This window comes from Leopardus geoffroyi, chromosome A2 (assembly GCF_018350155.1).
Source record: "Leopardus geoffroyi isolate Oge1 chromosome A2, O.geoffroyi_Oge1_pat1.0, whole genome shotgun sequence".
In the NCBI taxonomy this organism is placed as follows: domain Eukaryota; kingdom Metazoa; phylum Chordata; class Mammalia; order Carnivora; family Felidae; genus Leopardus; species Leopardus geoffroyi.
Genome location: NC_059331.1, coordinates 53,180,674 through 53,206,280, shown reverse-complemented (window position 1 = coordinate 53,206,280; position 25,607 = coordinate 53,180,674). Strand labels below are relative to the sequence as shown.

General features: G+C 43.2%; 1 protein-coding gene across 7 annotated transcripts in view; it reads left to right on the top strand.

Annotated features, from left to right (window-relative positions):
- The window catches only part of TAMM41 (TAM41 mitochondrial translocator assembly and maintenance homolog), a 50,800-nt gene extending 41,905 nt beyond the window's left edge, over positions 1–8,895 (top strand). For 6 of the 7 annotated variants that reach the window (XM_045493824.1, XM_045493826.1, XM_045493825.1 and 3 more), the window contains one exon: positions 8,762–8,895. In XM_045493824.1, the coding sequence (XP_045349780.1) occupies positions 8,762–8,838 (77 nt within the window). In that variant the 3' untranslated portion in view covers positions 8,839–8,895. Of the gene's footprint in view, positions 1–997; positions 1,107–8,761 lie in introns of all 7 variants that reach the window. The other variant, XR_006716040.1, reaches the window with a different exon arrangement.
- The last annotated feature ends 16,712 nt before the right edge of the window (positions 8,896–25,607 follow it).

Sequence of the window (25,607 nt, the reverse complement as noted above, 5' to 3'; positions counted from 1 at the left end):
TTTTTCAACGTTTATTTATTTTTGGGACAGAGAGAGACAGAGCATGAACGGGGGAGGGGCAGAGAGAGAGGGAGACACAGAATCGGAAACAGGCTCCAGGCTCTGAGCCATCAGCCCAGAGCCCGACGCGGGGCTCGAACTCACGGACCGCGAGATCGTGACCTGGCTGAAGTCGGACGCCCAACCGACTGCGCCACCCAGGCGCCCCAATAAAGCATTTTTCTAAATCCATCATCATCTTGAGCATCAACCTGAAATGAATCTTTGGTCCTCTTTCCACTCATTCTTTCCAGTGGCCAGCAGAGGGCAGTGGGTGACACCTAACAGAAGCCGCAGCCCAGTGTTTCCTTGTGGCCGTCCTAGTGCCCAGTGCTGGTTCCCCTGAGTGCTCACTGCCTGCTTCCTTTTCCTTTCTAAAGATGCCTTATCGGATTGTGGAAGCCCAGAGTAACAGAATGTATGCAGCCTGCTCGGAGGGTGCAGAAATTGTGAAAAGTGTTGGGCATCCCTTCAAGGTCTATGGGTTTACTGACCTCACACTCTGGCTTCTCTGGTTTTACGGTGGTTTGGGGCTGTGATGAAGGCAGCCCAGGGCAAGGGCAGGGGTTTATGAGCCCCAGAGACTAGGGTTCATATTCCAACTTAAGTACTGTGCCTTGGGCAAGTTACCTAATTTTTCTGAGTTTTAATTTCATAAGGATAATTATACCTGCCTCACCAGCTTGTGAAAATTACATCGTAGGATATATAAACGCATCCAGCACTGTGCCTGGTCTTTCCCTTTTTGCTATTATCACCTAAAAGGTTTTGTGACCCCTCCTTAGAATATGCGTCTTTGCACTGTCATATTCAGATGGCATGAGCCCACCCATTAACCAGGTCTCCAGTGGGAGTAAACTACAAACAAAAGGGCCTGAGTGGCTGGTTTACTGTTTGTCTTCCCTCTCATTTCACATCAAGGTTCTGAACCTCTATACGTCTGTACGTTGTTCTTTAGAAGTCCTTTTGTTGTGGTCATGGCTGTTGTTCTGCTTGCTGCACTAAGACAAAATCCACCAAGTCCTACCTGTGTTCAGTTTTTCAGCTAGCTGGTGCATCATGTGCAGGTGAGAACCCCAGTGTATTTGATGGAGTTTGTATTCGTTGTTAGCCATTCTCATGCCTCCCTTCATAGCCTCCCACTGGGGGGAGGGGTGAAAAGGAAGGTTCAGACTTCCCCCTTAGCTAATTAATACCTTTTATATTGAAATATGCTTAGCTTCAGAGATACATAGCTAACCAAGGAGCTAAGCTTCGGGTCAGAAGACCCGGACTTGTGTTGCAGTTATTCATTTGTTGCCTCTGTAACCTTGGTATGTTAATTAGCCCTTCTTCCTTGAAATGGAGGGGTTACTATACCCAGCTCAGTACATGTTCTGAGAGGGTCCAGTATGTACCTAGTAGGTGTTTTATAAACTTGGGTGAGTCTAGATCTAAATTTCACTCTATTCCTAGGAAAGATAGAGGCCAGGCATCTATAACCAGCCCAGAGGATTGCCTTTTCTAACAAACTGTTTGATAGCACGATTGCCTGTTCTCATGTGGTCTTACTACCTCCAAAGCCAAACACTGTTTTCCCCTTTTAGACTAACTCACCAGCAGCTCAGGAGAAGTGAAAGGCCATTTAGTCTCCTGATACTGGCCTGCTCCTCTTTTCATGGTGGCAGCAGATGGCATCACATCTCAGACTGGTCACAGAAGACCAGCTAAGCAATCTGTCGTATTCTTTTTTTTTTTCTTTTTTTTTTTTTTTTTTTTTTGAGAGAGAGACAGAGCACAAGCAAGGAGGGGGCAGAGAGAGAGGGAGACACAGAACCTGAAGCAGGTTCCAGGCTCCAAGCTGTCAGCACAGAGCCTGATGCAGGGCTCGAACTTGTGAACCACAAGATCATGACCTAGGCCGAAGTCAGACGCTTAACCAAGTGAGCCACCCAGGCGCCCCACAATCTGTCATATGCTGATCAGCAGCAGCCTTCCCGTTAACAACCTGCTTCAGTATTCTGGTATGGGAATAAGAGAGAGATGGTGGAATATAGTGATGAGAAGTAAGCAGAAGCCAGTGAAGGGGGGCCTGAAAAGCCAGGCAGAGGAATTCAGAGTTTATTTTGAGGGCAGAGGGAAGCCACTGAAGGATTGTAGCAAGACCTCGATGGCTACAGAGAATAGAGAAGAGAGGGAAAGGAGATAAAGCTATTGCTCGGGAAACTGATTAGCTCTGGTTGCAGCCAGTCAGTGGAGGAGTTAGGCAGTCTGAACTCAGGTCATTGCAGGCAGAGAGGAGAGATGTACACAATATTGAGAGGGCAAGTTACCTGTTCCAGATGATTGGAGGGTCATGGGAAGTGAAGGAGAGAGAGGAGTCAAACAGAACTCCCAGGTTTCTGGCTTGGAAAGCAATGGATGTTGCTGCCATTCCCAGAGGTGGGGGCAGTCAGGGAGGATGATGAGTTTAATTTCTGAAATCTTGCTTTATTTTTCCCCACCTCACTTCCTGGTCAGTCATAATTGACTCTGGAGACAGATACCTATTTACCTCTCTAGCTTCAAAGGATTCAACTGAATTAACAAAACAGGTTTAGTCTTGTTCCTAAAAAGTTTCTGACATACCTGAGGGGTTCCTTACCAGCCCTTTCCTGGAACACAATAGAATGATCATTGATTATCCTCTGCTTCTGATTTCTTATTACTAAAACACTTCTTCCATTTTTTGGTACCTACATATTAAATAAGAAGAACGTATAATAGTTATGGGTTTTTTTTTTCCAGCTTATTATTTAACCCAAGAGTCCTTAAAATAAGTTGTACTTCTGCTTCAAGAGATTTTCTTCGTAGATAAGGTCTATGATTGGAAAATAATTGGAAGACTGTTTGGGGGCTTGCTGATTTTCCCTCATAAATATCTGAAAAGTAAAATTATGGGAACGGAGAGATCTCTCACAACCTACTCCTGTCTCTGCCTCACATTGCTTCCTGGAGAACTGTGTCTGTCATCAGACCCGTCTTGTTTAAAGTCACATAGGGATTCATGGTCTTACATGTGAGTAACTTTGCTGCAGGTCACATGGAACAAGATAGAAATCAACAGAAGTAAAACCTTAGGAGCCATATGTTGAAGTAGATTTCTATATGCTTCCAAAACAGATCTGACTTTAGATACTAATCAAAATCCATAATGACTCACTTTAGGTAGATAAGAATCTGTCTAAAGACACGGTATCTAAAGAGATATTCCATCTTTATCCTTTGGAGAAGGAGCAAAGACAATGACGGTGGTTCTAAATGTCTTCCCCCAAGACACATTCTAAATACAGACTTCCTAAATCACCATCCTTTTCTATAGAAAGAGAGCAGAAACCAAAAGTAGACTTAAGGTAAGCCAAGTAGAATTCTGTGGATTGTAAACTGTAAGAGCAGAAACCATAACTGTTGTCCATACCAGTATTCCCAACAGCTAGCTCGGTGTCTAGTATTATATAGATGCTCAATAAATACTGGCTCAGTGTATTTCAGTGACCGAATAAATCAAAGATTCGAGGCTTTTGGTAGTAGAAAAAAAATCTCCATATGTACAGAAAATGCATATATCAGAAATTTGGTGAATTTTCACAAAGTGAACACTCATGAACCTAGACCCAGATGAAGAAATAGAACAGAACCATCCCCCAGACGGTGTGCCAGTCAAGGTCACTGTTCCTCCAGTAGTAACTAGTGTTTGACTTCCAATGCCTTGCTTCCGTTGTGCCCATTTTGAACTTTAAGCAAATATGTAGTCTCCTGTGTCTTTCACTCCCCATTATATCAATGAGATTCAACATGGTGGTGGGAGCAGCAATAGTTCATTTATCCTCATTGCCATGAGCCCACTGTATGATTATACCACAGTTTACCCACTCTATGTTAATGGTTTCTTGGGTTGGTTCCACTCTGGGGCCATTATAGGTAGTGCCACTGTGAATGTTTCTGTACCTGCGTTTTGGTGAGCAAACCTGTGCATTTCTCCTGGGTGCATACTTAGGGGTGGAATTACAAGATCATAAAGTATGTGGATGTTCAACTTTGGTAATACTACCTAATAGTTGTCCAAATTACACTCCCACTAACTGAGCTCCTGGTGCAGCTCCTCCTTACTTGATACTATGTCTTTTTCATTTTAGGCACCCTGATAGGTGAGTAGTGGTATCATATTGGAGTTTTAATTTACATTTTTCTGATGGCTAACGAAGCTGGGCATTTGTTCCATGTTTATTTGGATATCCTCTTTTGTGAAGTGCCTATTCTAGTTTTTTTGCTCATTTTTCTACTGTCTATCTTTTTGTGTTTTTCATTTTTTTTTAATGTTTATTTTTGAGAGAGAGAGAGAGACAGAGACAGAGACAGAGAGACAGAGCATGAGCAGGGGAGGGACAGAGAGAGAGGGAGACCCAGAATCCAAAGCAGGCTCCAGGCTCTGAGCTGAGAGCACAGACCTGGATGCGGGGCTCAAATTCACAAGCCGTGAGATCATGACCTGAGCTGAAGTCGGACGCCCAACTGAGTGAGCCACCCAGGTGCCCCTGAATTGTCTACCTTTTCTTACTGAATTCTCTGTAAAGTCTGGATACAGGTCTGTCTGATATGCATAGCGCAAAAGTCTCCCACTTGGTGGTTGTCACTTCACTATCTTGATGGTGTATTTTTTTTAATTTTATTTAAATCCAAGTTAATTGTATATTGTGTAGTAATAGTTTCAGGAGTAGAATTTGGTGATTCATCACTTACATATAACATCCAGTGCTCATCCCAACAAGTGCCCTCCTTAATGCTTATCTCCCATTTAGCCCATGCCCCCACCCACCACCCCTCCAGCAGTCCTCAGTTCTCTGTATTGAAGAGTCTCTTATTGTTTGCCTCCCTCTCTGCTTATATCTTATTTTTCCTTCCTTTCTGTTTTATTTCTTAAATTCCACATATGAGTGAAATCATATGATATTTGTCTTTCTCTGACTGACTTATCGCTTAGCATAATACACTGTAGTTCCATCCACATTATTGCAAATGGCAAGATTTCATTCTTTTCGATTGCTGAGTAATATTCCATTGTATATATACAGAACAGTAAAACATGGCTACATGGTGATGCTCATGTACTTTAGGTATTCTTTATCCATCTTCTTTATCCATTCATCAGTCAATGGACTCTTGGGCTCTTTCCATACTTTGGCTATTATCAATAGTGCTGCTATAAACATTGGAGTACATGTGCCCCTTTCAATCAGCACTCCACTATCCTTTGGATAAATACCTACTAGTGCAGTTACTGGGTCACAGGGTAACTCTATTTTTAATTTTTTTGATGAGCCTCCATACTGTTTTTCAGAGTGGCTGTACCAGTTTGCATTCCCACCAGCAGTGCAGAAGTATTCCCCTTTCTTCACATGCTCACCAACATCTGTTGCTTCCTGAGTTGTTCATTTTAGCCTTTCTGACAGATGTGGCATGGTATCTCTTTGTGGTTTTAATTTGTATTTCCCTGATGATGAGAGATGCTGAGGATCTTTTCATGTCTGTTAGCTATCTGGATGACTTCTTTGGAAAAGTGTCCATTCATGTCTTTTGCCCATTTCTTCACTGGGTTATTTGTTTTTTGGGTGTTAAGATTGATAAGTTCTTTATAGATTTTGGGTACTAACCATTTATCTTATATGTCATTTGCAAATATCTTCTCCCATTCTGTCAATTGCCTTTTAGTTTGTTGATTGTTTCCTTCACTGTGCAGAAACTTTTCATTTTGTTGAGGTCCCAATTGTTCCTTTTTGCTTTTATTTCCCTTGCCTCCAGAGTCATGTCTAGTAAGAAGTTGCTGTGGCCAAAGTCAAAGAGGTTGTTGCCTATTTTCTCCTCTAGGATTTTCATTGTTTCTTGTCTTACATTTAGGTCTTTCATCCATTTGGGGTTTATTTTTGTGTATGGTGTAAGAAAGTTGTCCATGTTAATTCTTCTGCATGTTGCTGTCCAGTTTTCCTAACACCATTTGCTGAAGAAGCTGTCTTTTTTTCCATTTTCGTTCCTGCTTTGTCAAATGTTAGTTGGCCACACATTTATGGGTCCATTTCTGGGTTCTCTATTCTATTCCATTGATCTATGTGTCTCTTTTTGATTACAACTTTGTAATACAGCTTGAAGTCTGGAACTGTGATGCCTCCAGCTTTGGTTTTCTTTTTTAACATTACTTTGGCTATTTGGGGACTTTTCTGGTTCCATACAAATTTTAGAATCATTTGTTCTAGCTCTGTGAGAATGCTGGTGTTATTTTGATAGGGATTATATTGAATGTGTAGATTGCTTTGAGTAGTATTGACATTTTAATAATATTTGTCCTTCCAATCCATGAGCATGGAATATTTTTCCATTTCTTTGTGTTTTCTTCAATTTCTTCTATAAGCTTTCTATAATTTTAAGTGTATAGATCCTTTACTCGATGGTATCTTTGGATGAAAAGATGCTCTTAATTTTTTTCAGTCCAGTTTATCAATGTCCTTTATGGGAGCAGCTTTTGTGCCCTGTTTAGGAAATGTTGCCCACTCCCAACTTCATGCACTGTTATTCTTCTACCTGAATTGCAGTTAGAATATTAAGGCCGAAAGAATTCTTTGTTCCAATCTGTTGGTTCTTAACCTTCTGCAAATCCTGGCTCCCTGTGAAAATCTGACAAAAACTGCACACTCTGCACAGAAGTGCACACGTGCACACACACAGCAAACTTTCCTACAGTTTCCTCCTCACTTTCCTACAGACTGACGTTGTTAGAGAACCCTGAACTAGTCCAACCAGTCTTTTTGCAGATGGGAAAGTCAAGGCGCAGAGAGAGTGAGTCACAAACTGTAAGTTTGTGGTCCAGCTGCAACTAGATTTCAGGTCTCTTGACTCCTATTCTAGTGCTCTTTCTAACACAGTTCCCTCCTGCAGTCTTTCTGAGACTCACTCTGTCAGAGCCATCAAAGGGAGAGACCGTTTTCAACGAAAAGAGGTTTCTGTGCAGTAGCAGCAAACCATGGTTACATGGTGACGCTCATGTACTTTAGGTATTTACCTTAAATGTTATGCTCCAAGGAGTCTGTATGTAAGGTTTGTGAAGTTGCGCTGGGACTTATCATGGTTGATGCATCTTCCTCTAGCTGTGACTCAATGCCCTGGGGTTGCTATGTTGAACCTTACTGTATGCACCACCTGTGTTCTGCTTAGTGTCTTGATTGGCTCCGGCTGGAATATTAAAAAAAAAAGAACCTTACGTAATAAGTTTCCAGTCTCAATGCTCAACTGGGTGAGGTTCACCAAAGTGGTTGCTCCAGGGAGAAAATTAAAAGAGGCGGAGGCAGGGAAAGGAGCTCTGAGTTTCTTGACTACGCTATGTCAGTTTGCAAATAATCAGTAGAAAAGCTGGGCCAGAGCTTATAGAAGTATTCGCTAACAATTTTCCTGATATGCTGCCTTTTTACCCACCACTGCCTGCAGTAGCTTCTTCGAAGGTTCTGAGTAGACTGGGCAGCTTCCAGGTAATACGCCCAGGTATTTTCAAGAGACCACTCAAACCCCCATAGTAGGAGTCTCCAGAGTTAATCCTGTTACTCATCCACAAAGCTTAAGGTGCACTGCCAGAAGTGTGTGTTTCAGACTTGCAACACACACCACAATTTGTATCTCATGATGAAAAAGACTGTTGGGATCTTTGGGCCACACCCTGAAACACAGACTAAATGATCTCATCCTCAGCACAAAGGAAGTTGAGCCCATAATACCGTCTGCAAATTGGATCCTATTAGATCTGACAGACAAATAGCATCCCATTATTCTATCCCATTTTACTTCTGTCCCATTGGCCCCCAGAGAGCCTCTCCTCCGGTTTCATCAGGTACTTGTGATTAAGTAGGTGGGGACTAGAAGGTCACATATCTGGATGAGGTGCATCTGTCACATCATTTCAAAAGCGTTTACCGAATACCTGCTATGTGCCAGGCACTGTACTAGATGATGGGGATACAGAGACAAATGAGGCATGCTCCCTGTCCTTAAGGAGCTCCCAGTCTAGGCAGAGGGACAGCTCAGTAAACTGACAAGTACCACGCAGTGTGGTAAGTGCTGTACGCGTGGCCAGCACAGGTGCTGTGGGACCAGGAGGACCAGCATCTGAATCGGCCTGGGGGGTCCAGGAAAGCACTTCTGCAGAAGGAATCTGAAAGGGGGATGGAGCGAACAGATGGAGAGGGATGGAACTGATACCCGTTCTGGGCAGGCCGGTGGGGTACTCAGTGACACAGTGGCAGGGAGCTGGGGGTGGTTGGGATGCAGGCACTGGGAGTCAGAAGGGGGGCTGCGGATGTCCATTTACATGCAGAGTTTTGTCTTTGTTTTCCTTTCTCGTTTTTAATAGAGCTACTGAAGTCAAAGGCTGATGATAGACTTGATAGGCTCGTAACTCGAAAGATTCACTTATCCCATTAACTCAGGTACCTTTGGCATTCATGTCACTGTGGCAGTAATGCCTAAATCAGAATCTCTCCCCCTTATGTTGACCATGGTGATTCTTAATCATCTTCGGCTCCTAGGGTCTCCTGGGCCCCACCAATCAGCCCATCACTGCTGCCTTCCAAAGACAGGTCTCTGATGAGAATATCATGGAAGCTCTAGCAGAGTATCTGGTCATCAAGCCCCAAATTTCTAACCATTTCTTCTTTTTGTCTTTTAGGCATGAAGAAAACAGTGGTTTATAGTTCACTAAAACTACACAAAATGTGGAAAGGATGGCTGAGGAAAACATCCTGATTTTGCTTGCTTTTATATGTTATGTGTAGTTGAATAAAGTGATCCTTTTTGACAGAACAGCGTTTGTCACTTTGACCCATTGCTTGAATTTGAAGATACCTTGGTTTGTATAATATTTGATTTTGAAACGTATGTGTTAGATATTTATCCAGGGGGGATCCAAATGCCTTTGAGGACTTACCATGAGAAGAGAAGAATCCTCTTTACATACAAAACCATCTGTGTCCTGCTCACATAGGAGCTTTAGCTGTGGTCTGCGTTTTGGTACGTGAGAGTCAGTGAACGGAGAAATTATGCGTACGGTTGTGGACATGCAGCCCACAGGTGACAAGCAGGGAAGTGTGGCTACCTCTGTCTCTCAAGTCTCCTCTTCACCTGGCTTTTTCCATTGAGAGCTCACAAGTGTCATGTCAACATTTTCCTAGACCTAGGCTTTTTACATTTCTCTTTGTTCTCCTAGAAGGTGTATGACAGTGACTTGTGGGTGAGGAGCCTGTGACCATCCCTTGCAGGGCCTTCCCTATCGTAACAGGAATGTTTGAGTAATAGGCAACCCACCACAGAGGGCCTTGAACAACAAACAATACATTAGCTCAAAGAACTGAAAAGCTAACAGTGTGGTGGGCTTCAGGGTTGGTTTGATCCAGCAGGTTGACAGGATCGCTCAAGACTGTTTCTCTCCAACTCTTCTCTCTGCCTTTTGTGGTGTTGGCCTTATGCTGAGGCTGGCTCCCCCTCATAGTTCTGAGACTGCTGGCAACAACTTCAAGGGCTATATGCTTCCCCATTTGCATTTGGGGAGACAGAGCGGGTTCCCTTCAAACTTCCTCTTAGAAAAGCAAGAAAACTTTCCAGCAGCTCCCAGCAGGCCTCCGTCTGGTTTCATGGGCCCTAAGTGGATCACTTGCCCATCCCTGAGCCAGTAAGTACAGAAGCATGGCTGATAAGCTTAGGCCTGAACCACTTGCTCCAACTCAAGAGCCCACTGTCCCTCAAGCTCATGGGCTCTGGGGAAGGTGTGGACGCCTGGACCTTTCCTGATGAGGTGACCCAAATCCTCATTCCTGAAGGAGCTGTGTCCTTATTGGATTGCTCTAGTTAACTCTTGTTAACTTTTACTGTTGAGCATGGCTCCAGGTTTTACATATTGAACAGTGAGAATTTGATAGCGCTTACTATTCTGCAGAACATTTCTCATGACTCTTATCTTCATAGCAATACTATCAGTAGGCACTATTATCCAACTTATAAATGAGGAAACTGAAGCTCAGGTTAAGTAATTTTCCCAAAGTCACACTGCTAGTTAGATGGGAAAGCCAAGATTTCAAATCCAAACATTTGAATAGTCTGAATCGAGCTCAGTGCTCTTAACCACTGTGCTATTCCACAACTGAACACACACTAGGTGCTCACTAAAGGGTAGTGTTATTGTTGATATTACTTCCATTTGACTGATACCTGTCTTTTGGAGACTCTTTTATTCACTGCCCTGCAAAACTAACCAGTTAACTAAATAAAGCTTAAATAAAGAAATTTCTCTGATTTCTGTCCAGAATTGTTTAAAACACTGTTCCAAAATTTACAGTCATCTAATGAAAGGCCTGATCCCCAAAAGAGTGCTTCCTCACAAATTGAGAGTCATGGCTTCTAGTGATAACATTTCCCTTTATTACCCAGGTGACCTTGGAAAAAGCTTTGGATTTGGTGACCATAGCCTCATGATCAGATTCCAGGTCAGCTGTACCACAAATCAGCCAGGTGACATTGGGCCCTCTCTGAAGGAGTTGATGGTTGAGTGTTCACACTCCGCTCAAAGGTGAGCAGGCTTTGGGAGACTGGAGAAAACATAGTTGGCTAAGGCCATAAATACAACAGTATCCAACACTGGTGGGCTGCCTTGGCCCACAATCATATGTCAGAACCCAAGTGACCCCTAGATGAATGTCAAAATGTCCATGTGGACAGAGATAATTCCTTCATACTTTGTCACATAACTTCTTAGTAATTCTGTAGCTCCCTGGGGGGTTGCTGAGGGGTCTCTAGGGCCAGAGTCTTGGATTACACTACCAGCTCAATCATGAATTCCTTTTAGGTACTATGTGGCCGATGTGTCTTCAAGCCCCATGTCTCCCTCCTGAGCCTTGCCCTTCTGTTGTCCTGGAGCTGGCCGTCACCTTAACAACCAGATACCGCTGCATTAGACTCAGAGAAGATGCTCATTGCTCTAGACACTGTCCTCCCAAAAAGTTACTGAGCTAGTCTAACCCACAGAAATGCCCATTCTCCAAATCCCAACTTGTGGTAAGGAGCAAATGAATTAGTTTTATAGGCACAGGTGGGTATCTGTGAAAGTACTTTTAACAAGTGAAGGATTGAATGGAACAGGGAAAATGACCTGACATTTCTTCAAGGCCTATTCCCTAATTTATGCCTGAGGAAACAGAGGCACAGAGGAGTTAGGCCTTGTATGCCATTTCAAAGCTGGTAGATGACAGCCAGGATTCAAAACTGGGCCATCAGTTTGCAGAGTACTGCCTCTTAATCTCTTTGCTAAACTATCTTTCAATCACTTAATGTTCATCCAGTCTGAAGGGAAGGACTAAGTGGTGTTCAGCCCGTTGCTTTATGAACAAGTAGGAGTTACCCTGCAGAGAAGGAAAGACTATCCTGGGCATAGGGAAGTGCTCGTTCAAAAGCCCTGAATGGAGACATCACAATGTGTTTAGGGAACTAAAGTTAGCTCAAGATGAATAAAATGCCACGCAGATACTGTACAAAAGTGAGGCTGGAGAAATAACAGAAGTCAGATCATAAAGGTCTCCTAAGGCCTCTTAGTGTTATTAATCATTATCCCTGGAGCAGTGGAGAGCCAGTGGGGGACTGGAGAGTGGCCAAACTGGATTTGCATTTTACAAAAATCATTTTGTCTGCAACATGAAGAATGGATTAGAAGGGACAAGACCAATCATCCGAATGAGAGATAATGGCAACCTAGAGCAGACTCATTGAGAAGGGACCAAAAGGGACGAATTCAAGTGATGTTCAGGAAGTGGACTCAGTACAACTTGGTGGTTGAATATGAAGAAGGTGCCAGGGTTCTGGCTGGGGCAACTGGGAGAATGGTGTGCTATTTCTCAAACTGGGGATTCAGGAGGAGGTGCAGATTTGGGGTGGCATGAAGACAGTGATAAATTCAGGTCTCGGCATGCTGAGTTTGGAATGTCTGTGGGAGATGTTCAGTAGACAGTTGGCCACACAGGTCAGAAGCTGGAAGTGTAACTAGGAGAGTTGGCAGGTAGTAGATTGTGGTAATGGATGAGATTCCCCTAGGAAGTCTATAGAGTATGAAGAGAAGAGAGCCAAGCTCACAACACTGGGAAACACCAACATGAAAGAGGCAGGAAAAGAAAGCTAAGGGGTAATGGACAGGTCAGAAGAACACCAAAAGAACAAGGTGTCGGGTCATACAGGGGACGGTGAGGAAGGATTAAATTGTATTACTGTTCCCCAGAATAATCTGTTTTCCTTCCCTGCAGTTCCCCACCCTATGGGAGGAGTAATTTTCTTCTCTCCAAGGACATCAGTTTGGCCTTATGACTTTTTTTGGCTAATGAAGTGGGAATGGGAGTGATATGTGTCACTTCTGAGCAAAATTTTAAGAGCCAGCCCAGAATTTACCATGTCTCATTTTCCCTCTGCCACAGGACTGGCAGTGTTCCAGATAGAGGCTACTCCATCGGCCTGGGTCCTCATTCAGTTGGGAGGATCAAAAAAGGTTTCATGCATTCAGTTGATTTCTTAATTTTTGGCACGGGCACCCAGACATAAATGAGGGAAAAATGATTTTTTTCAACAAACAGTGCTGGGACAAGTGGATATCCACATCAAGAGAATGAAGTTGAACCCTTACCTCCCACCATGTATGAAAATTATCTCAAATGGATCTAAGCCTGAATATAACAGCTAAAACTATAAAACTCTTAGAATAAAAGATGACTAAATCTTCATAACCTTGGATTAGTCCATGGCTTCTTAGACATGACACCAAAAGCACAAGCAACAAAAGAAAAAAAAAATAGACGAATGGGATATCATCGAAATTTAAAACTTACGTGCTTCAAAGGACACCATCAAGAAGGTGAAAAGGCAACCCACAGAAAAATGAGAGAAAATATTTGCAAATCATATATTTGACAAGGTGCTTGTACCTAGAATATATAGAAACACTTATAATTCAATAATAAAAAGATAAGTAACCATGTTTTAAAATGGGCAGAAGATCTGGATACACATTCCTGCAAAGAAGATACACAAATGGCCAGTAAGCACATGGAAAGATGCTCAACATCAGTCATCAGGAAAATGCAAATTGAATCACAACGAGATACCACTGTATACCCACCAGGGTGGCTATAATCAAAAGATAGAAAATAGCAAGCGTTGATGAAGGTGTGGAGAAATTGCAACCCTCAAATATTGCTTGCAGGAATGTGAAATAGCACAGCTGCTGTGGAAAACAGGCTGGCAGTTCTTCAAATGGCTAAACATAGAGTTACCATATGATCCAACAATTCCACTTATAGCTATAGAGCCAAGAGAAATGAAAACATATGCCCACAAAAAACTTGTACAAGAATATGCATAGCACCATTATCCACAATAGCCAAGAAGTGGAAATAACCTAATATCCATCACTGATGAATGAATAAATAAAATATGGCATATCCCACACAATGGAATATTATTCAGCATTAAAAAAAAAATGAAGGGGCACTGGGTGGCTCAATCGGTCATAGGACTTTTGATCTCAGCTCAGGTCATGATCTCAGGGTTCGTGAGGTTGAGCCCCACATCAGGCTCCGAGCTGACAGTGTGAAGCCTGCTTGAGATTCTCTCTCTTTCTCTCTCTCTCTCTCTCTCTCTCTCTCTCAAAATAAATAAATAAACATCTAAAAAAAATAATGAAATACTGACAACATCCTACAACATGGATGAACCTTGAAAACATTATGCTACTATAGAGAGACAGAAATTAGATTAATAGTTACCCATGGCTGGAGGTGGGTAATGGAGGGTTTAGGAGTGACAGCTAAGGGATGCAGGGTGCCTTTTTGAAAATGTTTTTGAAAATGTTCTACAAGAGGGGTGCCTGTATGGCTCAGTCAGTTAAGCGTTGACTCGGTTTCAGCTCAGGTCATGATCTCGTGGTTTCATGAGTTCAAGCCCCACATCAGGCTCTGTGCTGGCTGTGCAGAGCCTGCTTGGGATTCTCTCTCTCTCTCCCTCTCTCACTCTGCCCCTCCTCTACTCATGCTGTCTATGTCTTTCTCAAAATAAATAAATAAACTTAAAAAAAGAAAAAAAACATTTTAGAAAATGTTCTAAAAGTGATCTTGGTGATGGATGGTTGCACAACTGTGAATGTACCATAAACCATTGAATTGTACTTAAAATTCAATAGTTTAAATACATTAAATGGTAAATAGAATGGTATGTGAATTATATATCAACCTTCAAAATGAAAGAAGGTTTCATGGAGGAGAAACCCTTTGAGATGGTCTTGAAGGAACGAGAGAAGTTGAGTGGACGGAGAAAGAGCAAGTAAGAACAAGCCTAAAGGCTGGAAAAGTAAGGAGGTGACAAAGAGCAGGTGGTAGGACATTTTTGGTTTGTTTTTTTTTTTTTTTTTGCTTGAGAATTTAGGGTTTTGTCTGAGGGTCTCCCACCAGAGCTGTGTGTCACCTTTTAAGCCAAGCTAGACTTCAGGACAAGGAGACAAATCAAAGGGTATCACATTCCCTTTGTTCCCTCTCCAATGCTATGCCAAAGATAACTTGGATGTTAGCTACACTGCTTACCGTCCTCTACCAGAAAATAGGATTCCTCAGCCTGTCCCTGGCCCAGGGTTGCTCTCAGAAAGGTTGTTGGGACCTTTGAATTGAGAATCTACAAACCTCACTGCATGAGGAAGCATGGCTAACAAGACGGGCCACGGTGACATCCACTCTTACCTCATTTGTATGTTGAGTGGCAGGTGGCAGGTTTCTCCCTATTTTCTTTTTTTACAGAAATTGGAGACCCAAGTATCGTTCCTAAAACCTGGAGCGACTTGTACCAGGGAACTTGCAGTGATTACATATTTTCCTCCTTTGTGCAGATAAATAGCCGATCATCTGACAAGAGGCCCACAGACTTCAGGGTCCTTGTCCAAGTATGACACAGAAAAATGTCAGTCTGTTAATACAGCTGCTGTCCTTATGAAGGGCAACCTAACACGGGGTAGAAGTGTTAGGAGGATTCCTCAGGAAACGGGCTCTGAGAAGGGAATCTGCCTGCAGGAGGGGTATGGAAGCATGCTCTCAAGAGTCATACCTGTAAGAAAGTGAGGGCAGAGGCATCTGGGTGGCTCAGTCGGTGAAGTGTCTGACTTTGGCTCAGGTCATGATTTCAGCATTTGCGAGTTCAAGACCCACATCTGGATCTCTGCAGTCAGCACAGAGCCTGCTTCAGATCCTTTGTCCCCCTCTCTCTCTGCCCCTCCCCAGCTCTCTCTCTCTCTCTTTCTCTCAAAAATAACAAACAGGGGCACCTGAGTGGCTCAGTCAGTTAAGCGTTCCACTCTTGATCTCAGCTCAGGTCATGATCTCACAGTTCATGTGTTTGAGCCCCACGTTGGGCTCTGCATTGACAGTGTGGAGCCTGCTTGGAGTTCTCTTTCCCTCTCTCTCTGCCCCTACCTCACTTGTGCTCTCTCTCTCTCTCTCTCAAAATAAATAAATAAACTTAAAAAATTTTTAATATAAAAATAAATAATAATAACTAAACATTAAAAAAAAAAAGTGAGGGCAGCAGGATCAGGCAGAGGGACGAGTTGAGCTGGGATGCAGCTGTAACAGGGGCCTCAGCTGTTCCTTCAGGAAGCTCTGGAGCTGGGTGGCTTTGCAGGGTGGTCCCAAACTGAGACAAGGCAGTCAGGACTTCTTACTAACGCAACAACAAGTTATTGGATGTGGGGCCTACCCTGATCAAGGCAACTTCCTTTGGCTGGTGGCAAAGCCCACAGAAAGACCCAACTGTGAACTGTCAGCTGGAGGAATGTTTGCTGTGTTTCTGGAGGGAATCTGAATGGTGCTGAAGTCAAAAGGGCCTTCCGGACCTTTTTCAGCTGATAAAACTTCAGAGCCCCCATAATGTAGAAGAAACATTCAAACATTAAATGTTTATATGTTAACACTCTTTTATTTTTTTAAGCTGGCTCCACACCCAGCGTGGACCCCAATGTGGGGTTTTAACTCACGACCCTGCGATCAAGACCTGAGCTGAAATCAAGAGTCAGATGCTTTGGATGGAACTGGAGGGTATTATGCTAAGTGAAATAAGTCAGTCAGAGAAAGACAGGTATCATATGGTTTCAGTCATATGTGGAATTTGAGAAACTTAACATGACCATAGGGGAAGGAAAGGAAAAATAAGATACAAACAGGGAGGGAGGCAAACCATAAGAGAGTCTTAAATACAAAGGACAAACTGAGGGTTGATGAGGGTGGGGGGTTGGGAGGGTGGGGAAAATGGGTGATAGGCATTGAGGAGAGCACTGGTTGGGATGAGCACTGGGTGTTGTATGTAAGTGATGTATCACGGGTATCTACTCCTGAAGCCAAGACTACACCATAGGGTAGCTAACTTGACAATAAATTAAAAAAAAAAAAAAAAAAAGAGTCAGACACTTAATTGACTGAGCCACCCAGGTACCCCATTTGTTAACATTTTTCTTGAGCACTTTTTTCTAGAGGTCTCATAGACCTCCTTTCCAATATGGTGGCCACCAAACACATGTAGCCATAGAGCCCTTGAAATATGACTGGTCCAAATTGAGGAGTGATGTAAGTATAGAGTATACACCACATTTCAAAGTCTTTGTATGACAAAAGGAATGTAAATGTCTCATTAATAATTTTTTTACGTTTATTGCATATTGAAATAATTATTTTGAAAACATTAGCCAAAATATATATATTTTTTAAATTTTTTTAAGGTTTATTTATTTTTGAGAGAGGGAGACAGAGTGTGAACGGATGAGGGGCAGAGAGAAAGGGAGACACAGAATCCGAAGCAGGCTCCAGGCTCCGAGCTGTCAGCACAGAGCCCGACACGGGGCTCGAACTCATGAACCGTGAGATCATGACCTGAGCGAAGTCACCCACATGCCCCCAAAATATACTTTTAATGCTAATATTAATACCAATTTCACCTGTTCCTTTTTACTTTTTTTTTTTAACATGCTACTAAACAGTTGAAATTAACATGTGTCCCTCCCATGGTATCTCCACTGGGCAGTGCCCTCATGGATGTTTTCTGACAGTCTATATACTGGCTTCTTTCTGCAGTGGGAAGAAGGCTCTTTCTCTCTTCATTTGATGGCTGGTAAGAACTCTATTCATCTCTTCCAGCCACCCATGCCTTGCCCATAGTAAACTCTCACAAAAGCTGGTTCAGGAAAATGATGAAGCAAGAACATCCCATTTTGTTTCACTTTTGTCTTTCAGATGCTGCTATGCAATTTTATTGGATTCTTAGCTTCCTCACAGATGGGAAAGAAGAAAGACGGGGGTGTGTCAAGGGTGTGTGAAAGACAAGGGAGCTTATTAGGAAGTCATGATGTCCTTCAAAGAAAGCAAGTGGGCGAAGATCCCACAATAACAATGGTTACTATTTGTACAGAGACTTAACAGCGACAACCATGTCTCTGAATGCATTTTCGCGGGCATTATCTAATTTAATCCTTACAACAGTACTGTGAGATTTGTATTTTCATTACCTTCATCTTACAGGTGAGGGGAACCTGTCTCTCCAAACTCTGGTTTACATTACCTGCCTGACCCTGCGGGATTTGTGTTTTTGACCCCTGTTCCTTGGCCAATTACATGTTCTTTATATTGAAAAACTGTTTTGGAACCAAGTGAGTAGGGTTCCAGTCTATGTCTTAGTTCAAAGACCTTGATGGGACTCTTTAATCAAATGCACTTAAATTGTAACTTTAATACTTATTTAGACCTGATTTGATTCCTGCAATAAAAGATTCCATATAAGTTTTTCTCTTGTAAGCACACTCGAGTTGTTTAACACAACCTTATTATGCATCTTTCTTATCTCAGAGTTAATTTTAAGGTTTCCTTTTTGGGAAGACCAGATGCCGCAAATAATTTTTTTTTTTTTTTGAATTCTGGAGCTATTCCAGAATATGAAGCTAATGGAAGCAGATAACTGTGAATTCACTGGGAGATGACCCATTTCCAATTCTGCAGGTCAGGGAGGGGTTTGAGGTCATCTTTTCACTATTTTCATTAGGAGTACAGTCACAGCTAGCACAAATGCCGCGATGTCAATGGTTTTATTTAACTAGAACAACAAACATATGTTTTCCAGATATTTTTATTCAAGACCAAAAAAGCAAAAGATCTTTTTTCCAACAAAAGAATGAGAATTTTAGAAATGTTTAACTCACTTATAAATGTAAAATACGTTTGTTTTTAAAATGTGTACTAACCAGGCTGTTTTCATCAGGTTGGCATGTGAACCTTAAACTATGTGATTATTTTACACGTGATTACATATGTCCATATGATTATGCAGCTAACACTCTTCCCTGTCTCCTTCCTCTTTATTTGCAAGACAGAAGAGAGTGCCTCCTTACTTTCCAATTCCCAAATATTTCCACACAGTATTAACTTATTAAAAGGAAATACGTAATTTTTCTATGCTTATGGGTATGAAAAGCTTCTTAACTCAGAAAGTCACCACATAGTTGAAAGGGAAAGATGTGGCCTCTCGGGATAGTCAGACCCAGGCTCAAATCCCAACCCTACTGCTTATCAGCTGAGTGGCCCTCCTTTAGCCTCCAAGAAGTTGGGCTTCCTTTTCTGGAAAATGAGATAACTACCTTGCAAGGGTTGGCATGAGTCTCAGATTGACCAACTATGGTAGCATTTTATCTGCTGTAAGATTACAGGCATCTTCCCCAAAGAATCCCACTGATCACGAAGCAGCAAGGTAGAATGGCTCCAAATCTGAAGGACCACAGGAGAAAGAAGGTAACACTGCCTGAGTACCTCCTGCTCTCCTGCACTTCACCTAAGTACATCAATCTCTCTACAATAACCCTGCCAGGTAGGTGTTCATATTCCCATTGGCACTCTGCCCTTCTCACTATGCTTCTTAGATTTAAGTTCAAGTTTCCATTATGCCAGTTACTCTATGGGCTTAAGGACAACATTTATTCTAATGCTCAGTTTCCTTATCTGTAAAACTGCATTAGTATTAATTTTGACCTCACATAGTAGCACCTCAGCCCCTTTAGGGAGACGCCCAAACCCTTCATAGAGCTACATGAGCTCTGAATAAAAAGGCAAAAGCTCCATTGGTTACCTTTAGGATTGAATGGGACAACATGCATAGTAACACATAGCTCACAAGAGGAGCTCAGTAAATAATCATGACATCTGGATCTGAATTAAGTTACCTCCACTAGCATAGTGGCATGATTTTATTTTAAAACTTCTCTGGGGCACCTGGGTGGCTCAGTCGGTTAAGCGTCTGACTCTTTCAGCTCAGGTCATGATCTCACAGTTTGGGAGTTCAAGCCCCGCATCCGACTCCACACTGACAGCCCAGGACCTGCTTGGGATTCTTTCTCTCTCTCCATTTCTGCCCCTCCCCTGCTCTCTCTCTCTCTCTCAAAATAAATAAATAAATAAACCTAAAAAAAATTCTCGGGGCACCTGGCTGGCTTAGTCAATAGAGCATGAAACTCTTAATTCTCAGGGTTGTGAGTTCAAGCCCCACTTTGGGTGTAGAGATTACTTAAAAATAAAATCTTTTTAAAAAATAAAGAAATCTCCAGGATGGTGGCAGGGAATATGACAGAAAAGAAGATGGTGAGCAGGATTCTAAAGCCTGCAGGGAATGTAGGGGAGGTCATTTGGAGATAGTAATAAGAAAAGTATTCTGGCTCACCAGTTTGGACCTCAAAGGGCAAGAGGTAAGGTCCAGGGGCAGTCTTGGGAGCCAGGAGATTGCAGGCTCTGCCCTTGGGCCTGTGGTGTGTGGTTGCTTCGTGGAACATGCTCCTGCTTCTGCCCATTGCACAACTAGTCAGCCTGTGCTAGCCTGGCCATCTGGTTACTAGCCACTCTGGAACTCAATTACTGCTTTTGTTGGCAGGATGGGGAGCCTGCCTAGGTCAGCTTGGTTTGATAGGGAACTTGCCAGGTGCACATTTAAAGGGAAAGAATACTTTCTGATTCCCAGGGAAGAAAAGAAAACAACTGCCTGAGCTGGGATGGTGGCAAGAAGTGGCAGGAGAACTCTCCCTTGCTCTGTTTTGTCCAGGAAGTTTTCCTGTGCATACACAGAACATTCACAGAGTCAGAGGACAAGGGTGCTCAAACCTGTTTTAGGTGGCAGAGCACCTGCAAGGCAGCTTCCTTTGCAGAGGATGATGAAACACTGGCATTTCTGTGCCTCGTTATACAAACGATGACTTAGCTCCAAATACATTGGTGGATTTCGCTTGTAGGTCAGGCTAGAAACACCTGCTTAATTAATTGTGCAGACTGTTAGAGAATAAAATCACAGCCATAAGCGTACTGGCTCACAGGAGGAACAAGCTATTGAGCCACTCAGGGTCCAGTTTCCAAGTGTCTCCACGACATTTATTGCCAATATCCACTTGCCAGTAGGTTTGGATATTCTACTAGTACTTGACGGTAGTCATCAAAGGAAAATGTTGGGAGAAAAAAATTAACAAAGTACTAGCCTTTAGCATTTTTTTTTTTTAAGCAAATCGGAAAGAAAAAAAAGATCACACGTAGGGTACTTTGGAGTCAGAAAGACCTGGGTTTAAATCAAGATTATTAGCTGTGTGACAGTGGGCAAGTTACTTAATCTCTTGGAACTTGCTTGCTTCCTCTTCTTTAAGAAGGAGATAATACCTCCTTGGCAGGATTGTTCTCAAGATTAGCATTCGTGTATGTGAAGTCCCTGGCACAGTGCCAGGCCCACAGTAGGAAGCTTAATATAGGGCAAGTATTGTTAGTGTTAATGGCATCAGAATGCTTCGTCCGGTTGCTAAAACATCATTGTTCCATCAGTGGGGAGAAACTAAGCTGGAAAAGGCCTAGAGACGATTGAGTTGTTTCCCCCCATGCAACAGATGAGGCGACAGAGACTCACAGAGGAGCCCAACGTCACACAGCAAGTGTGCCCTGAGCCAGGCATAGAATCCCAACTCCCAGTGGCCTCCCCGCCATGCTGTACTGTTCTCTTCTGCCAACCCAGAGCCTTTCTAAAATTCCCCACGTTGTCCCTGGAGGCCACCGGCTGTGGCATGTATTCTCTTCTGGTGGCCAGCCAAGAGGAGACAATGTGCAGTGACTCACCAGGTGAGCCAGTCCTCAGTCCCTAGTTACTGCTCGTGTTAAAGAAAACACTCCTGACGGCCCACATGTTTGTGTTTCTTGTTATGTGTATTCTTCCTGCTGTGGCTTGGCTGTTTGCAGAATTTGTCAAGGTAGGTGCCTTGTCCCCACACAAGGCCGCAGCTCGGGAAACTGATATGGTGGCCACTTGGAGCAGGCAAGGGCCCAGGTCCTCAGGCTGGGCTGGGCTGAAGTGTGGGGGAAGCTGGCTGCCAGCCTAGGGGCTCCAGAGAGCAGGTCTGGGCAGAGAGAAAGGGACCGGGAGTGGAGGGAGGCGTGTCAGCACTTGTCTGCAAGTCACTGGGGAGAGAGAGAGTGAGAGAGACAGAGGAGAGAGAGAGAGACACCTGATACAGGAGGAGCCCGAAGAAACACAAAAGAACCCACGTGCACTTTGGGGACCATACCCAGTTTTCACTACCTCGAAGACCCTCTTTATTATTTCAAAGACTGCTTGATGCCTTAAAAGATTTTGGTCGTTTCTCCCCCTCCCCTCCCCTCCTGCTCTTGTGATCCCATCCTGGACACATGCCACTCCTGTCCTCCACCTTCCTGCTCTGAGGCTCAGCTGGGGTGGCTGGCCCGCCAATCATGTTCATGAATTTCTATTATGTCACCAGCAGCCAATCACAGTGGCTGATTAGTATGTGATAACCAGTGTTACTACCTTGGGTTGACATAATCCTAGCCGAGAGCAAAGAAGCTTGACAGTTTTTGTCAGCAGGCAGAACTTTGTAAACGGCTGTTTGAAAGCCTGCATATTTTTATAAGGCCACTCATAAACCTTCTCCGTGTCTCCACCCCATGCTGACTATTGAGTCATCTGCACACCAGGGTGAAAAACGGATATGCAAAGCCTGCAGCAGACACTGAGAGACCAAGAGAGGCACTTGCTCCTAACTTTGCAGCTCCTGGCTCAGTGTGAGTTCTAGGAGGTGCCCTGAACACACTCTTCTTTACTTAAATTAACCGGAATCAAGCCTTCCTGTCTCAGACCAAATGATGCTTTGCCAAGACTTTGTACCTTATTACCCGAGCTTCTCCTTGCCTGGGCTGTGGGTTCCTTGGGAGGACTGTCACTAGTATAGGCTCTGTATCTCCCCCCTCCCTGACACAGGGCCTGCAGAGAACTCCAGCGACCCAAATGAGTGTCGGGCTTTGGCGCCTGCCTGGCGTACTGCCTGACCTTGTAAGAAACAATGGCTGGTGGGTGGGAAGCAGAGTTCTATTTTCCAGCCCAGCCCATATTGAGGACCTGACTCTTCTTGAAGTCTGAAGACATCCTCTGGCTCAGTTAAAAAATCATACTTCCTTTGCTCCATTTTGATTTTCACCACTAACGGGAGAACTTCTGGATAGTCCGGAGTCTACTTGCTCTCATTCTTCTCTTTGTCTAATCCATGAGGCAATAAACCACAGCCCCCCAGACACATCCGTTCCTCCTCTTTTTAGCAATAACGTTGTATTAGGACACAGCTAGGCTTATACATTCGGGTATCGTCTGTGGCTGCTTTCACGCCTCAAGAGCAGAGTTGAGAGGTTGTGACAAAGATCATATTTCGGCAAGGCTATGTGCTACTTGGCCCTTTACAGAGTTTGCAAACCTCTTAATTCATCTCGCTGGCTGTCCCCAGAGGGATCTCTCAAGCTTCAGATGGGATCATGCCATTCTTCTGCTTCAAAACAAAGACAAACATTTTCAAAACTGACAGAGCATAAGCAGAACTTCTTGGTGTGGCTCTACACAACCCGCCCGTGCCACCGTCCATCCCTCCTGTGCACCCTTCACCTCTGCTCTTGCTCGCCTCTGACATCACCAGTCATGCCTTTGTCCACGGTGTGCCTGACGCCTAAAATGACCTTCCACTCTTTCCATCTGCCAAACCTCTGAACATCCTCTCTTTTTAAAAAATTTTTTAACATTTATTCATTTCTGAGAGACAGAGTGCAAGCAAGGGAGGGGCAGAGAGAGACAGGGAGACACAGAATCTGAAGCAGGATCCAGGCTCTGAGCTGTCAGCACAGAGCCCAACATGGGGCTCGAACTCACGAACTGTGAGATCATGACCTGAACTGAAATCAGACGCCTAACTGACAGCTACCCAGGCGCCCCCCTCTGAATATCCTTTAACACTAAATTCAAATGTCACCTCCCCTAAGCCCCTTCCTACATACCAGCAGAATTAATTGCTCCTTCCTCTATGCTCCCACAGCTCTTTGGACAGATGACTGCCATTGTATTGACCAAATGGGATTGCGTGATGTGTTTATGTGTTTGTCTCCACCACTAGGCAGTGAGTGAGCTACTAGAGATCGGGGACCTTGTCTCATTGCCTTTCTGCCTCTGACAGGAACGAAGATGAATCATCTAGATGTTACAAGTAAGTCAGAAACAGACCTTTATAAAAGTACCAGGAACCTGACTGTAACGACTTATCTAATGCCATCTCTCATGATTGACTCTCTGGTTTCTTCTCATCTCTGTACTTCCTGGTAGCCGGAATATCATAGGTGCTCAGAAAATGTCTTAATGAGTGAGTTTGTAAGTGTATACAATATATATATATATATATATATATATATATATATTTTTCCTTCTATTCTAACATCAAAATGCACGAAACATATTGTCACATTCACTTTATCATCAAGTACATTCAGGACTTTTAAAAGTAGTGTACCTCCATCCTGGGCACATGGGTGGCTCAGTCAGTTAAGCATCTGACTTCGGCTCAGGTCATGAACCCTCACTTGGTGAGCTCGAGCCCCATGTCGGGCTCTGTGCTGACAGCTCAGAGCCTGGAGCCTGCTTCAGATTCTGTGTCTCCCTCTCTCTCTGCCCCTCTCCCACTTGCACTCTGTCTCTCTCTCTCTCTCTCTCTCTCTCAAAAATAAATAAACCTTAAAAACAAACCTTAAAAAAAAGTAGTCTACCTCCATCCAAAGATATGCAAATGGCCAACAAACACATGAAAAGGTGGTCAACCTCATTAGCTGTTAGGACAATGCAAATTAAAACTACAATGAGATACCACTTCCCAGCCACCGGAATGACTATAATAAAAAAGACAGATAATAGCAAGTGTTGATGAGGATGTGGAGTAGTTGGAACCGTGTACATTGCTGGTGGGAATGTGACATGGTATGTAGAATGTGGTAGAAAGCAGTTTGACAGTTCCATAGTTACCAAGTCACACAGCAATTCCACTCCCAAGCATATCCTCCAGAGGAATGAAAACATGCCTCCACACAAAAACATGCACAGCAATATTCATAGCAGCATTATTTATAATACATTTCATAGCAGCACTGCTTAAAATAGCAAAAATGTATACACAATGAAAATGTCCATTGACTGATGAATGGATAAATAATATGTGGAATATTCCATACCATGAAATATTAGTCAACCTTAAAAACGAATGAAATTCTGATACATGCTACAAGATGTATGAACCTTGAAAACATTATGCTAAGAGAAGCCTGCCACAAAATGTCATGTAGTGTATAAACTGCCCTTGTATAGAATGTCCAGAATGAACAAATCCATAGAGACAGAAAACAGATTAGTGGTGGCCTGGGTTGAGTGCGGATGAGGGTGGGGAGGAGATAAGAAGTAACTGCTAATGGGTAGGGAGTTTCTTTTGGGGGTGATGAAAATGTTACGGAATTAGACAATGGTGATGCTTGTATAGCTCTGTGAACGTACTAACACCATTGAATAGTGCACTTTAAATAGGTTAATTTTATGGTAGTGGATTATACGATGTGGGTGTGGTTGTTTTTTTCAAGTACTCTGCATCAAGTGAGAACTAAATTGGTGAATTCTATCAATTCAACATCCTAGTTGGGAAATTGTACTATAGTTTTGCAAGATGTTAGTTACCACTGGGAGAAACTGGGTAAGAGGTACGTGGGATCTCTCTCTATTATTTCTTACAAGTGCATGTAAATCTACAATGATCTAAAAGTAAAAAATTAGGGGTGCCTGAGTGGCTCAGTTAAATGTTGGATTCTTGGTTTCAGCTCAGGTCATGATCTCACGGCTCTGAGATCAAGCCCCACATTGGGCCCCACGCTGAGCATGCTTGGGATTCTCCCTCTTTCTCCGCCCTTCCCCCACTCATGCTTTCTCTCTCAAAATAAACAAATAAATAAACTTAAAAAACAAAACAAAACATATTCTACCTCTTTCCTATTTCTCTCCTCTCCAAATAAGAATTTCCTTAATGCTCCTTAAATGATGTTGCTATGGGATGGCATCTTTTACTTGTTAGGAACCACAGGCCTGGC